This window comes from Papilio polytes, unplaced genomic scaffold (genome assembly GCF_000836215.1).
Source record: "Papilio polytes unplaced genomic scaffold, Ppol_1.0 DF824180.1, whole genome shotgun sequence".
NCBI classification, from domain to species: Eukaryota; Metazoa; Arthropoda; class Insecta; order Lepidoptera; family Papilionidae; genus Papilio; species Papilio polytes.
The window spans coordinates 1,852,679-1,868,635 of NW_013525024.1; the positions used below are offsets into that span (position 1 = coordinate 1,852,679).

Here is a 15,957-nt window from a genome sequence, read left to right on the forward strand (position 1 = left end):
CCCCCCCCTTCTCCTAAAATTGACGTCATTACCAGTTTGACAAAATTAAAACATTGCAGATTTAAAAAAATAGGGTATTACATGATTAAAACACTTGGTTATAGAATCACCTTTATTAATTTGACTTGTATGTTTATTATGAGTTATTTTAGTATTGTACGCGCCTTAGCCACCTCTCACATTTGCAGTCTCACTTACTAGGTGTGCTAAACGAAATTTCTTTTTAGAAATAATCTTTTGTACGTGAACAATAAACTATAAATAAATAAATAAGAATGACGTCAATTTCGAAACATCCCCCCCTCCTATCTATCATTTACCGTCATCCGCAGACCAACCCCCTCCCTAATTTAGAATGACGTAATATATGGACGTATATATCATAGAATATCACTTATGTAAAGCACAGCAAGTTACACAGTTAACTTTAAAACAATTAAAGTTTTATAAATTGGATACATTGTTTTAAAACTAAAAAAAGACGTGATTCCGATTTGTAGCTGTTTGTCATATTAATGACTAGCTGTTGCTCGCATCTTTGTCCGCTTGAACTTAAAATATATTAAAAAAATATAGCGTATGTTACTCGCAGATTAATTACCTTTCTAAATGTGAAATTTTTTTTAAAATTGCCCCAGTAGTTTTTGAGTTATTTCAATACATACAAAATACAAATCTTTTCTTTTTACAATATTAGCATAGATGTAATTATCTTAACAAAACATCTTATAAATATGTGACCTTTATCATAGAGTATGTAAATAAATTAGTCCATAGTCACTCTATAAGTTATTATACATAAAATAGTTTTTTGTAAAAATGTGTGTAAAATAAAGTTAATAATTCCTGCATAAATAATTGGGCTAGCAATTTTAACATTAAATTGTCATATGTTATTAAAAAGATATTTTCTCTAGGCACGAGATAGCATTGTTTTCCTCGTAAGCTAAATAGGTCGCTTCTTGCCAGTAGATGGCGCTGCATTGAGGTCATTGCCCGCACGCGGCCTTGCTGCGCTCGCGTCGGCTGACAACTTGCGTAATGAACTTTACTAAGCTCGGTTTGTTTTTAAACTTTAAAGCTTCGAGATGCCATTGAAAGTTGCAGCAATGATTGCATTTATTTCATTTACGATCTCATGTCGATGTTCGAGGAAGTTTTTAATTAAATTTGGTTGGTTTTGACACAAGCAACTGTTAAATAATGTATTGACTGATAAAGACATTGTAGTTATTTTCTTTTTGGACAAATAGTTTTAGTACCAAACTTGTATAATTTATTAGTTTCCAGTTTTTCCATTATGACTCATCATAAGCAATGCGCAGAGCTTTTTCTATAACGCTTTGCAAGTTGAACTTTTTTTAGCTTCAAATCAACAAGGTGGTCAATGTAATTAGTTTTTTTGTCATCAATTTGTTTTGTATGTGTATGTGTGTGTGTCTTGTGTTCTTCCAGACTATATTCTATTCAAATATGCATGCATCAATGCCAAATTTTATCGAGATCCGTTCAGCCATTTAGGCGACAAACCATCCATACGTATACACTTTTGATTGTAGTGCAATTCAATATATTTACCGGGTAAAAGTTATACAGCCTTACAGAAATTCTTTGGGTTACAAACATAACTGTGTTTTTACCCTTCTAAAGCACGTGCTAAGTACAACTTTCAGCTTAAATAACATAAAAAAGATCTAGCTGCCGTTGGCTTTAGATTTATAACTTTGTTGATATGATTATTAAAATTTTCCGGCGGCTTTTTCTATTATATTTTTTACTGCCTGTTTTGTTTCTTAACTTAACTCTTCATAATGTCGCAGGTATACTGTTTAACATGAATTTCACAAAGCAGGCATTCGTTTGACTTCTGTTAAAACAGCCAGACAAAGGTAATGTCCGGTCAATGCCAGGACGTAAAGTTCCGTTTTTTTTCTTAAAACTTGAATTCTAGTGGTATATCCGTTTGGCCAACACTTTAAAACTAGTTACGGTGTAACAATGTAACGGTCGATAATTCGATAGGAAGGCTCACCATTCTCACGTACATGCACATGAACTGCTAATCTTAATAATATTATTATCCATTGGAGTACCCCAAACTTTTATGTGTCGTAGACCCCTTGCGATGTTTTTCCGTATTGGGTAGACCCCCTACTTACCTGATTTTGACTTTCAGTAAATTTCTAACTGTAGTGTAGTTTAGTGTTAAAAACTTAAAGTGAAAACGCACGTTAATTTATACATTTAAAATTGAATGTAAATTAAAACTAATCATAATAATGTATATGTTTTGATATTATAAGATAGTATGACGTATGTAAGTCAATAGTATGATGTAAGGAGTACCTTACATCATAGTATACTGATAGTAATCAGTGTATGTGTTGAGATCCACTATCGTGGACCACCATTTCAATTTCATGGACCTCTAAATTTTTTCTCGCTGACGTAGACCCTTTGTAGTTTGTCATAGACCCCTAGGGGTCGATATAGACCACTTTGGAAATCACTGCTTTAGATGGATGTTTGTTAAATTTTGCCGCCTAAACACTGAATGACTGAATGATCTCGATAAATGGCATAGATTAGAGCAGTCGGAAAGAACTCATAGACTACTCGCTTGTGTTTTGTTTATTCCAAGAGTACGAAGTCGCGGGCGAAAGAAAACAATTAAATCTATTTTCTCATAGTCTATGGTCCACGCAATGTAACGGTAACCCATCACAACATAGCCAGGGTCGGATTTGTATCGGTTTAATTAGACGTAAGCTAAAAAAACCTCATGATAATTGCGGACTCGCTCTTCCGGCCGCTCTGGGACCAGTTTGTTGCGAGATTTTTTATCTGTATCCAATGAGTTGTTATCCAAGTTTATCCGTTGGAAAAATAATTAAATACCTATTTGGTTTGAATGTATAGGAAAGAGACTGGTTTAGTTTTATTAAGCCCTTATCTTTTTTTTAAATTCATGATTGGTGAAATCAACGTCATGTTTAATGTGCGTTCAATAGAGTTTCTTGTTTACGTTCGTTTCATTAATAAATTCCACCACATTGTTATATTATTAATATATATGTTTTGCGTTTGTCTTATGCAAACTTCATTCATATCTCGGAACCTCTGACTATTACTGAATAAATTACATCAATATGTACATAACTGAATGTTCACGCTTGACGGCTGTCAAAAGGTTAGTGAACTCTTTAATTTTTAGTAGCCTTAATGTCCAGCATTTCAAGATTTATAAATATCCAGTGGCTCTATTTAATTAAAGAAATAAATGAATGTAATTTTTTCAATAAATTCTTCAAGTATAGAACTTCGATAAATTCAACTTTCGCCACAGCTATTTAAGAGCCACAATGGAATTTGTTCGATGTGGCTCTTAAAAAGCTTAACAACAAGATTGGATAAGATACGAAATGAGTATACTAGAGGAATTTCGAGAGTAGCCCCATTGGTAGAGAAGGTAAGTAGTTAAAGGTTAACATGGTATGGACATGTTATGAGGAGGGATGAATCGCATGTTACAAGAAGAACGTTAATTATGAATGTGGAAGGTACAGCGGTAAAGGTAGACCTAGAAAGAGATGGATGGATTGCGTGAAAGGTGACATGATAAAATAGGGAGTGGTGACTGAGATGACGTATGTTAGAGTGATGTGGAGGACAAAAACTTGTTGCGCCGACCCTACGGGAGTAGGATAAGGAGAAAGATGATGATGATTGGGATTTGTTCGATCTTTACGTATAACATCAACACGTTGTTCTCTTAGTTACTCCTGGCCCTGAAGCTGTGACTTATTCCTTCAAAATCGTATGCCATATATTCCACCTAAGTCACGGCTTGTAAATATCCCATACATAACCCGTGTAACACAATACGTTGAACTTACAACTAACGATTATTAGACTTTAACACGCGATACATAAATCAGATAAAGCTAATGAATTACTAACTCTATGATAATAAGATAAGGTTCTATTTCGTTTAACAATATCCTTCCACGGTCTGACAATCTCGCTGACTTATCCTGAAAATCATATTTTAGTTACCTTTATCTCGTATAATTTTAATATAATTGAATATCGTAATGTCATCTAAGTACATTGACCGTTACTTTCGTGTTTTCAAGAGAAAAAAATATATATTTACTGCTACGCAACACACGCGAATTTATCTTCATCTAAGTAAAATTTGTTCATAATAAAGAAATAACTCAATAATAGACCTTGAATGTAGATTTAAAGATTACTTTAAACAAACATAGATATATCGTACTATAAACGATTGCATTTAATATTTTAAGTAAAGAAATAGATGAAAACCAACTCATAAAAAGCACCTTAAAAATCATACTTACTTCATACTAATATTATAAATGCAAAAGTTTAGATGGATGGATGTTTGTTAGAGTTTGTAGCCTAAACTGTTGAACAGATGTCGATGAAATTTGGCATATATGTAGAGGATAGTCTGGAAGAACACATAGCCTACTCACTTTTATTTTTTTAATTCCACACGTACGGAGTCGCGGGCGAAAGCTGATAAAACTATAAAGCGATGAATATTACTTTTCAATTGATAATTTCATTGCATGTAATAATAAGCTTCAATGGTCTTCAACTTGAAACGTGTGTGGTCATTCTCAACTTTTTGCGCCACATACGATGAAAATTGCGAGTCAATTCCCGTGGCCATTGGCCGTACAGTAACCGTGAAGTAATCAAAATGTAATTTCTTTGAGATAAACTTCGCCATAGACGACAATTTGCCTTATCATCTCCATCCATCACGTTTAAAAATCGATAGTTTATGTAAAAAATCTATTACAAGTCAACGCTATACAAATGTTGATAAAAATCACTTTAGTAAAATCGACTCCGTTAGTTAAATATATAAAAAATTGGCTTGTGTAAATAAAATCACCGTTCATTCTTGGTGCGGAATACAAAAACGATTTTGGCGCAAATCGTGATGGGTCGAAATGACTTAATAAAGTCGAATTTCTTCAAGCACCTACAATTTGTCGCGTGACCGTGGAGAAGAATTGTAAATAAAAATTATAAAAAAAATGTCCATTGTATTATCTATTGTTAAGCTTTTTATAATCATAGACATTTGTTAAAAAACTCAAATATATATAAACATTTTTAACAGTTAAATAACAGGGATGATGTTATTCTCAAAGATTTTCTTTTCTTCGATTCTCCTTATCCTACTCCTGTAGGGTCAGCGCAACAGGTTTTTGTCCCTTACATAACTATCATACGTCATCTCAGTCATCACTCCCTTTTTGATCATAATTTAACCTGACGTTTACCAAATTAGTGTTGACTGACCTCATAACTTACGCAGCAATGTTAATTTAAACCTCCTTAAATCATGTACAATTTATTAAAATTCTTGCAAGGTAAGTTGTATTATATACTTTTGTATGTTGCTTTACAGTTAAGAAGTTGTAAGAAGTATGGTACAGTCAACTTCATAAATATGTATACTTTAACGAAGCTTTCATACACATCGAGTTTCCAAACTATGCATGCATGTTCATTCGTATTTTTCGACCATAAATAAATGTTATTGACAACGTGTATTGGTAATTGTTAAACCAAAAGCCTACACGTGTTCGTAAGTTTTGTAAACATGCATTTATGCAGCTGACTGTATATGATCGGTTAAAGAACTAACTAAAGACATTGGAAATAATAAAAGATTAATCATACTTCATACTTATAATATTATAAATGCGAAAGTTTAGATGGATGGATAGATGGATGTTTGTTAGAGTTTGTAATCTAAACGGCTGAACGACTTGATAAAATTTGGCATAGATGTAGACGATAGTCTGGAAGAACACATAGGCTACTCACTTTAGTTTTTTTTATTCCACGCGAACGGAGTCGCGGGCGAAAGCTAGTATTAAATAAATCTAAGCATAGCTTAAATATACCAAAAGATTTTAAATTAAATGAACTATGTTATTAAAATTTTATGAGACACATACATCAGTAAGAAACATGATACAAATGTTAATGTATTATACGAGTAACTGAAAAATAAGCTTTTAGATTTTTTATGTATGTGCTACACTCAATTAATGTGTTACACTCAGTTTCTTAATTTAATTTTAACACAATATTAATAATGGTAAACCAACCCTTAGATATATTAAAGAACGGAAAGCTCCTTCCAATGTACAGTTATAGAAAAAAAAGTTATTTCACGAGATTTTTTTCAATTAAAAAGAATCCTTAATAAAATTAATTTTACATAAAACAAAAGATTGATAATTGAATTTTGGATTCAGAAAAAAATTCATCATTTTCATTTCAACTTCATTTAAAAGCTCAGGATTTACACATGTGACGAAATGATATAACATCACGTAATCTGTCACAAACAGAAGACACGTATGGTAAAACTTACCGTGAGGATCCAACGTCGAGATGCGCGGGAGCTGTGCTATGCAGTGGAGCAATGACTCGGTCCGAACTTGACCTTGCGCGAACTAACCAACGATTGCACGCCAAACAGCCGCCCGACACGTTTTATAGTGGCCAGCCTAAGATCCCGCACCATACGGCTCTCTGGCTTCGGCAACAGATGGTAAGACTTTAGGACAGAACATAAAAACAGCGAGCATTCCTTTTGATGAGTGAGATGTTATTGTAAAAGTTAAGCTATATGTGGTAGAGGATGATAAGTTATCGATTGGTGAGCGTGTTGTCATGGTAGAAGTTGCCGATTTAAGTCAGACTTAAGTAAAGTTACAGCATAATTGTTTTTGTTTGAAATTGAAATGTCTTTAGTTTTATTGAACACGAAGATCGTAGTTGATGTTACCTTATTTTACTCCTTTTAGAATTTAGTATAATTTAAGTTTCAATATTTTTAACTTTAATTAAGATATTTAAACGATGATTCATTAAGTTTATTTTAATCGCTTACATAGAGTAAACATCCTTAGAACGTGTCTTGTTGTTGGACAAAACGTTGGACAATGTTACTGACCCTGTGTTCAAGGCGTAGACCATCCAGATAAAATTGACCCTCTTCGTCCAGAGACAAGTCAACAAATATGAAAAAAACAAGCAAGCTACGTGTATCTCACTTAACTGGTTATTCTGTTATAGCACCTTAGTTATGTGGTCATTTGTGTTCTTGTATGACCATACGTTGGGTAATGCTTGTGGTGAGCCTAAATTATAAATTGTTAGAAGTAGTAGAATTGGACAAAGTCGAAACGATGGTTACAATTTTTGTAGCGTCCTATTGTCACTCAAAGGTAAGGTATAAATAAATAAGGTTACATTTAAACCTTATCAACATTAATCAAAAACGATACAATTTGAAATAATAAAAAAGAAAAATACAAAATAATGAAAAAAAAACAAAATAATTGAAATAAGCAATGCAATGCTGACGGGATTGGGTCCTCGCTCAGTTTTAAATGCTGGATGCTTCTAGTTGAATTATCCAGTTAATCTTCTGTGAGATGTAAGATTATAAGGTAGAACTATCCTTGTAGACCTAACTTCGTAAAGTTTATACTATGGGCGGGCTATTTTACATTTTTCCGTTATCACTCCCACCCTGGCGATACCCATACTGCTATTTTTATTAATAACAGTTAACACATGTATTAATAAGTAAAAAATATTCTATAATTTCAATAAAAACAACTTTTTTTTACGCACAAATAATCAAACTTTCACGAAGTAATACTTTCACTAATTATATATTTTTCTCAATATTAAATTTCAACACCTATATGATAGGAATAATGTCATTAAATAAAACAAAATAACAAGTAATTCTCAAAGTCTCAAAGGTCTTTATTCTTGCCACGTTAGTTAGCAATTCAGGCGATGTAACTCTTTGCCTCTGACCACTACATTAGGGCCATAGTCGTGAGACTTTACATTTTTTTACACACGTATGTGTGTATTTTGTGTTAATTGTTTAAGACTTTTCATCGCAATAATACTTTATTTAGAAAACAAAGATATCAGTAGATATAATTGCATGGTTTGAGTTTCGTTCAATAATTTTCCTTTGATTTCTATAAATCAGTTGTCTGTGTTGTTTGTTGGAGGAAAACAAGGATGTGTTTTTTCATTTAAGGTTGTCAGGTTTAGCTCTAAAAACCATGGTATGCTCATGCCCACTGAGGGTCTCGGATTCTACACTAAGTTAAGGGGTGGTTAGCCCACACAACCACGCTGCCTCAGTCGGCGTTGGTTGACTTCACACATATCTTTGAATTTATTCGCAGATATGTTCAGGTTACATCACGATGCTTTCCTTAACCTTGAGAATATCAGGTACATGTGAAATTCAAAAAGCAAATTGGAACATGGCGGGATTCGAACCCAGGTCTTGCAGATTACAAGTCAAGTCAACCCCTGAGCCACCAATCCTACGATTGAACGATCGATACCATCGATAGTAAATACGGTTAAATACTACAAAAACTTGTTTTAAATCAAGGTCAATATTTAATTTTACTGCCACCGTTATAATGGCGGACGTAACTTTCATTAGCCGGCAGACGGTGTTCATTTTCTGAGTTATGGTTCCTGGGTTCGAAACTCGATCTATTCCGTAATTTTGAAGGAAACTCTATCAAACATGCAACAACAAATCTAACACAATTTCGCATTTATAATATTAGTAAGATTACCAATTGTATCTGGCATCAAATCTTACTAATATTATAAATGCGAAAGTTTAGATGGATGGATAGGTGTTTGTTAGATTTTTTAGCTTTAAGCGGATGAACAGATCTCGATGAAAGTTGCATTAGACGTAAAGAATAATTTGGAAGTACACATAGGCTACGCACTTTTGTTCTTTTATTTCCACGCGGACAGAGTCGCGGGTGATAGCTGGTAACTTCATAATTATTTCAAATATTTGATGAACAAGTTTCAGTGCCGATGATCAAAGTTTTCCGCATTACGATTCATAAAGATGTCTAATATAGCTTCGGAAAATGCGCCTAAAGTTACGCGACTTACTTGCTCTAAAATATGTCTATTAAATAAACCATATGCTAATAATTGTGCCGAGAGGTAAAATGTCTTGGTAAAATATGTTTATTAGGAACTTTTCAAGTATGTTAATAATATTAGAATCTAGTAATTATTCTCCGTCTTCTAAATTAACAATTAAAATTAGATTATTCAAAGTAAGCAAAGCAAGAAGGCAAGTTTACATTTTGTTTAACCTAGAGGCCAATATTCGACTAAAGGGCGATTTCCGAACTACCTTTAACCGATCGGTAGAGCTAATAGTTCGAAAAATTCATAATAAGAGTTTCCGAATTACATTACTAGAGTTTTACTCCAGGGATACTAAAGTTATTCAACACTGAAGAATAAAAAGGTAATGATAAAATAAACGCAAACTTCAGAAACCCAGCATAAGTTAAATAAATTGTACAAATACGTTAATCAATATAGCATACATAATATTCTTTAAGCGATATTTAAGCTCTTGTTTCACAAAAGCTTTTCCTGTAGCAATAAACTTTTCATGCAAATGATCAATTGCTTAGACAACCAATATGCCTTAGCATAAACGTCAGAGGTCAGCCAAAGGTCAACTGCTCGTATGTTAAGATAAACAATGGCGATACCTTACCGCGGTGGGAAAAGAGAAGTTTCCCATTCATGTATAAGCAATGTAATTATTTCCGGGAAAGACAAACATTATTTTATTAAACTGTTATGGTAATAAAGTAAGCCTTTTAATTCTAATTTAAAGTTGAAACGATATCGTGGTTGAATATTGTTGCTATGATAAACGTCGTATTAAAAGCAATTAGAAAATAATATCGTTGGATGTAAACTCAGCCAAATAGATATTCAAAGATAGCGTATTTTGTAAGGAATAAAGTATAATTTTAATTTAAAGGTTGATAGGTAATTCAAAAACAAGCAGCGATCTTTTATCTCTATGTGCTTTTAAATAATTTATTTAATTGATACTAGCGATATTAATTTCAACACTGCACTCGAGATCTCGTCAATAGTCAGAAATGCGCGCGAATATCCATCCTTCTAATGACACTGACAGCTGTCAGTTAGAGATGTGACGTTTATGCCAATAATCTAGTGTTGCGCCAATTCTTCATGCGGTACAAATTTTCTTCTTAACAGTACCAAAAATGTTGAATAAGTAGTATGCTTTCAACATTCATCCGGTTTAAAAACAGCTCAATACAACTTCTTTGATTCCCTACCTGTCAACTACTTTTAGTAATAACAAGATTTGTAATGCGTAACTTTACAATCAGGTTGTGGGCAACTCGTTCCCGATTGATTGCAGATAAAAATCTAACGACATTAGTGTTTATTGCAAATACATACGGGCTATATTTCCGCGACAAACTGAATTCATCCTGTTAATAGGGTATGGACGGGTCATTGGAAAATTTATAGAAGCGGTAACTAGGAATAATAGTCTATGAAGTAGTTGCATCATTTGTACAATTCTTAGATTCTGTCCACTAGTCTTGATACAGGAAAATGATACAACTGAAATATATGAGACACATTATTTACCTTAGTATATCGCCCAGCGATTCTCAAATTGCTGTGAATGAAACCCATACATGCAAATATTGTTGATGTACAGTCGCGGAAAACTGCGGTGTGCCACTTCAGAAAAAATTGCCTTGTTGATTACAACGAGACAAACTCCGTCTCTACAAATAATTAATCAGATGGCAATGAGTGCAAACGAAGAGATAATAATAAAAATAAACTAGCCGTGTATCTCTAATCGCCTTTTCGTACAGATACATTTATAAATCGCGTTGTATTAGTGTTTGTCCAGCTTTCTTAATGTTCAAACGATTGTAGCTTTTAAGGTGATACATCGCCAGTTTCCCCGATAGTACAATAGCGGGAAATTGCAGGTTTATCAAGAGAAGTAAAATTTTGACAGGAGTCTATGAGAAAAAGTTTCTAAATCTCTCATTGATATGCCAGGATATTGCTAATACTCAAGCACATAGTACTCACAACTAGAAAACAAGTTGTTCTTAAGGTTATAATCGAGAAGGCTTTATTAAGTAAAAATTAGATGTCTTAGACTCTCATCGAAGCTGTTTCACTGTTAAGTAGACGTTAAGATAACTTAATTCGATTAAATTCTAAGAAAAGTGCGGCGGACCACGTTTCCATGATATTACTATTTGAAGTACGTATCTTGCTAGACAGGATTGCCATTGCTTTTTTAATTTTATGCTGGTCGAGAGTTCTTTTTACGCGCCAAAAATGTAGGATCTCTTTACAATGACCTTAAATTACTAAGCTATAGTTATTATTCTATTAATTGATATATTCTCTGTTTAAATTTATTAACACAAGAAATGTATCTTGTTTTTGTCGTTTAGAAGTTCATTGTAGATTATTACTTACTAACAAATTGGATAGCAGTACACGCAAAGCTACAAGAAAGCTATAAGCGATCTTCGCGCGATTACAGTTACATTCTAAGACAGCTATGACAGTGTTTACGTCTTTACAATTATGATTATCGATAACTGTAGGCCTCGACATTGAATATACCGCTTCCTAATGATGTCAGGGATTATGCTATTACGTTAACTATATATTAGAATGATTCTTGGTATATTAAATTAACTAATAAAGGAAATCTTCATTACAGTTGGTTGATTACTTCAATGGAAAATACAAGAGATCCGTTTTAAAGAGATATAAATATTTTCGTAAATGGTTTTTAATGTGAAGTTTTATTTGTACGACCTATTTAGTGTTGGAGTCACAGTATAGAAGGCGATGGTTTTGTAGCAAAATAGAGGGATTAAACCAGCTTGTACAAGTCTAAACTGCATCAATGTCAATAAAAGACATGCAAAATGACGTTATAAATCATTGAATTTCAATTAACATGTTGATGTATTCAAATAAGCATTAAACTCTAACAATCGCATCCTTATTGATAATATAATTTGTGATCTATACGTCCATCGTTGTGCAATAAAATTTTATGCAGGTAATACAAAACTAGTTTGGCATCGCATTCCCCCCTTGGGGAATGTTACATGCATTTGTGTTCTAAATTTTAACAATTAAATGTTCTATTAATATTTCTATAAGGATTTGACCAAAAACTAATTTTAAGCAGAGATTGTGAAATTCTGGAATTACATAAAAGCGCATCGGTTTTAACTGCGTTTATTCACGCTTTTTGCAGCCGGTTTGCACATGGCAATAATTGATAGTCTTCGTCGATAGCTTCCTATGCACTTTTTAACAACAAAAACATTAATTATGGAATTCGTTGATGAACAAATCGCCTGTTGAATGGTTTCACCTCTTTTATGTTAAGGAACTGATCACCTTGGCTTTTTTATTAATGGTATAGTAAGCTTGATTTATTTTATACTCTGTTACAAGGCAGACAGATAATTGATTTGTAATTTTGAAAAATTAAATGAATGATTAAAAATGCCATGGTATAATAGAAAGTGGTGCTGCAAAACAAGTCTTCTGTAAATAAAATGTTGTCTTATTTGGTACATTTTTCAGGAATACCCATAGACAGACTCGAAAATGTGACGTTAATTAACATGGCAACTTCAATTTAAAAATCAATGTCACTGTCACTGTCAATCCAATTAAAATTCAGGTTATATTTTTGTTTACGGCTTTTATAAAGTTTCAAAAGTGTGGTTAAAATACGTAATTTAAGCGGTTTTGAAAAATAAGTACAAGATAGTTTATTGGTGCTTTCGTGAAGTTCATAAAATGTCTAGTAAACCAAGTTCTAAGCGAACAATATATGTTGGCGGTTTAGCAGAAGAGGTGGATGAAAAAGTTTTGAATGCCGCTTTCGTTCCTTTTGGAGACTTAGTCGATGTACAAATACCTTTAGATTATGAGACTGAGAAGCACCGAGGTTTCGCCTTCGTTGAATTTGAGAATGCCGAAGACGCTGCAGCTGCTATTGATAACATGGTATGATATATTTTAAGTACATAATGAAGTTTATATTATTTGTGGTGTTTAGGAGCTAAGATGAGAGAAAAACTCTTTAATCCAAAAGTTACATCATAATAAAAAAAAATAATATATAAAATAACCTCAACGTAATTTTTTTTTTTATTTAATGTTGACTATTTCACTTTCCAGAATGATTCCGAGTTGTTTGGTAGAACAATAAGAGTGAATGTAGCTGCCCCACAGAGGATAAAGGAGGGTTCCACCAGGCCAGTGTGGTCAGAGGACAGCTGGCTGCAGAAGCATGCTGGTGAAACACTAACAATCAACAAGGAAGGAGAAGAGGACACTGCTAAGGATAAAACTGAAGTTTCCGAAGTTAGTATATCTTTTTCTTAATAAATAACTGAATATAAAGTTTCTATCAATGCTTTGCTTAAAAACATAGGTACCTAAACCACTGGAAATTGGTATATCAATGAATGTGAGATGTTCGCCATAAAAAGTGTGAATCAAATTAAAAAAAAAGTTAAATTCATGTTTTGTTATAAATACGAATTAGTGTGGACTATGGCTGTTTTGACATATTGATTTTAGCATAACATGACATTGTATTTGTAGCAAAAGATTTAATAAGTTTTATCTGTAACTAGCGTTTGCTTGTGTCTTTAAACAGGCAGTATTAAAAAAGCTAGTAGATATAGCTTATGTGAATGGTAACATTACAAGTATTTTTGACATCAGTTCAGTAGTTTTTGAGTTTACTTATTACATAAAAACATTAAATCTTTTCTCTTTATGTTACTTACAGTATTTAACAATACCTTTCAGTCAGTTCCAGCTAAGCCTACAGAGAAACGTAATCCCCAAGTATACTTTGATGTGTGCATCGGAAAGCAGGAGTTGGGTAGAATAATAATGATGCTCCGAGCAGACATTGTACCAAAAACTGCGGAGAATTTCAGAGCATTGTGTACACATGAGAAAGGATTTGGCTACCAAGGGAGTAGCTTTCATAGAATCATACCTGATTTTGTATCCTTTTTAATTAAGATAATTGGCATTTAAGTGTAGAATATGAAAGAAATGTTTGCCCTTTAAAATGTTTCTGTGCATTTGTATCTAAGATACAAACACAATTAGAGTCATCAATTGTTTATTATGAAACTGTGATTTCATATTCACAAGTTTTATGTAAATTAGTTTAATTTCCAGTATTTAAAGAATTTGAATCCATCTCTTTTTAACTTTTTTGCTAATATTCTTGATTTGAAAGAATAATTTAACAGCAAGTTTTTTATATTAATATTTTCTTTAAGTTAGTAAAATCATCATTAAATTATTAAGTATGTTGCGACTTCGCCTGCGTGAAAATTAAAAAATGATAAAAAACATAGCCTATGTTACAGATAACATAGCTTGTTAATGGTGAAAGAATTTTTGAAATCTGCCCAGTAGTTTTTGAGTTATTTCAAAACATAAAAAAAATGCATATCTTTCCTCTTTATAATTCATATTTAAATTTCCTTAATGAAACAAAGATGTGTCAAGGAGGTGACTTCACAAATAATAATGGAACTGGAGGTAAATCTATATACGGGCGTAAATTTGAAGATGAGAACTTTACATTGAAGCACACAGGGCCCGGAATACTGAGTATGGCTAACTCAGGCCCTAATACTAACGGATCACAATTCTTTCTCTGTACTGCCAAGTATGTATACATTGCTTTGTTATAGAGGGCATAAAATGACGTGAAGTTAAATTACTTATAACCAGTTGTTACTCGCGAGTTCGTCCTCGTGAAATTAAAATAGTAAAAATGTAGCCAATGTTACTCAATGAAGATATAGCTTTTTAATGTTGATAGAATTTCTGAAATTGACCCAGTAGTTTTTGAGTTTATACATATAAAAATCTAAAAATATAAATCTTTGGTCTTTATTTTATTTGTTTAGATAATTTTAATAGACAATTAATCAATATTCCAAAGATTTGCAAGCAGTAATAAATTAGCAGTCATAAATTAGATTTTTTTTAAATCTTTATAGATTTAGGTCTGTTACGCGCAAATTCTTGATATTGAATTTATCTATTTTTATCTGTTATTAATGTTTTTATATTTCCAGAACGGATTGGTTGGACAATAAGCATGTGGTGTTTGGCCATGTGATATCGGGCTTGGATGTGCTCAAGAAGATGGAGAGGTACGGCAGCAAGAGCGGCTCTGTCTCCGCCAAAGTCACTATCAGCAATTGTGGAGAATTACAATGATATTAAATGCTATTTTGTTTTATTTCTTATCCTTGGAAAATGGAATTATTAAGTCTGACTGAGATGATGAATTAACGAAAGATAAAGGAGGGTGAAATCTTGTTGTTATCTGGTAGCTTTTGAACCTTAACGATTGGTAGACTATTGCAAACAAACGGCCATCTTAATTGGCCAAAATAGTGCAGCGACCGACTTCCATAGACCATAGACAACCGAAATGTCAGATGCGTTACCAACCTCTAATCGACTGAGGGGACGCATAGGAAGGGCAGGTTTCCTCCGTCAAATCAATTGGAATTCCATTTACGTATCATTTGTTTATCAGAATAAATCCATCGGTAGTGCTAGTCAATACAAAATATTTCTGGAATTATATCGGGATGTATATACTTGAAACTTCATTTGTCATTGACTTTCATCGACTTCCCTTACTCAGACGACAAAAGATGATCTAACAAAGGGAGAGTCATTCGTCAAATTGCCTTTTACATTGGGAATCGCAACAATAGGACTAATGTGCTATTAGGGTGAATAGGTAGAAAGAATATTTTTCGTAGCACATTTATAGGTTTTCTTTTACAAAAAGTATGGCAAGGTTTTTAAAATATACAGTTATCCGAACCTCGACTTCTAATCTAAAATGCGAAAGTTAACCTATGCCTAAACTACTGAACGGACCTCGATGAAATTTAGCATAGATATAGA

The 15,957-nt window shown here is 32.9% G+C and overlaps 2 protein-coding genes across 2 annotated transcripts in view; one reads left to right on the forward strand and one right to left on the reverse strand.

Annotated features, from left to right (window-relative positions):
- Positions 1-6,539, reverse strand: part of LOC106111008 — a 12,312-nt gene extending 5,773 nt beyond the window's left edge. The window contains exon 1 of the mRNA XM_013292976.1: positions 6,431-6,539. The gene's annotated coding sequence lies outside the window, so the exon portion shown is untranslated. The remainder of the gene's footprint in view (positions 1-6,430) is intronic.
- A 6,108-nt stretch (positions 6,540-12,647) lies between these two features.
- On the forward strand, positions 12,648-15,264 carry LOC106111051 (peptidyl-prolyl cis-trans isomerase). The gene is made up of 5 exons (XM_013293016.1): positions 12,648-12,996; positions 13,171-13,356; positions 13,810-14,013; positions 14,520-14,692; positions 15,108-15,264. The coding sequence occupies exons 1-5, from the start codon at positions 12,787-12,789 to the stop codon at positions 15,250-15,252; spliced, it is 918 nt and encodes a 305-aa protein (XP_013148470.1). The 5' UTR covers positions 12,648-12,786; the 3' UTR covers positions 15,253-15,264.
- Positions 15,265-15,957: the final 693 nt, after the last annotated feature.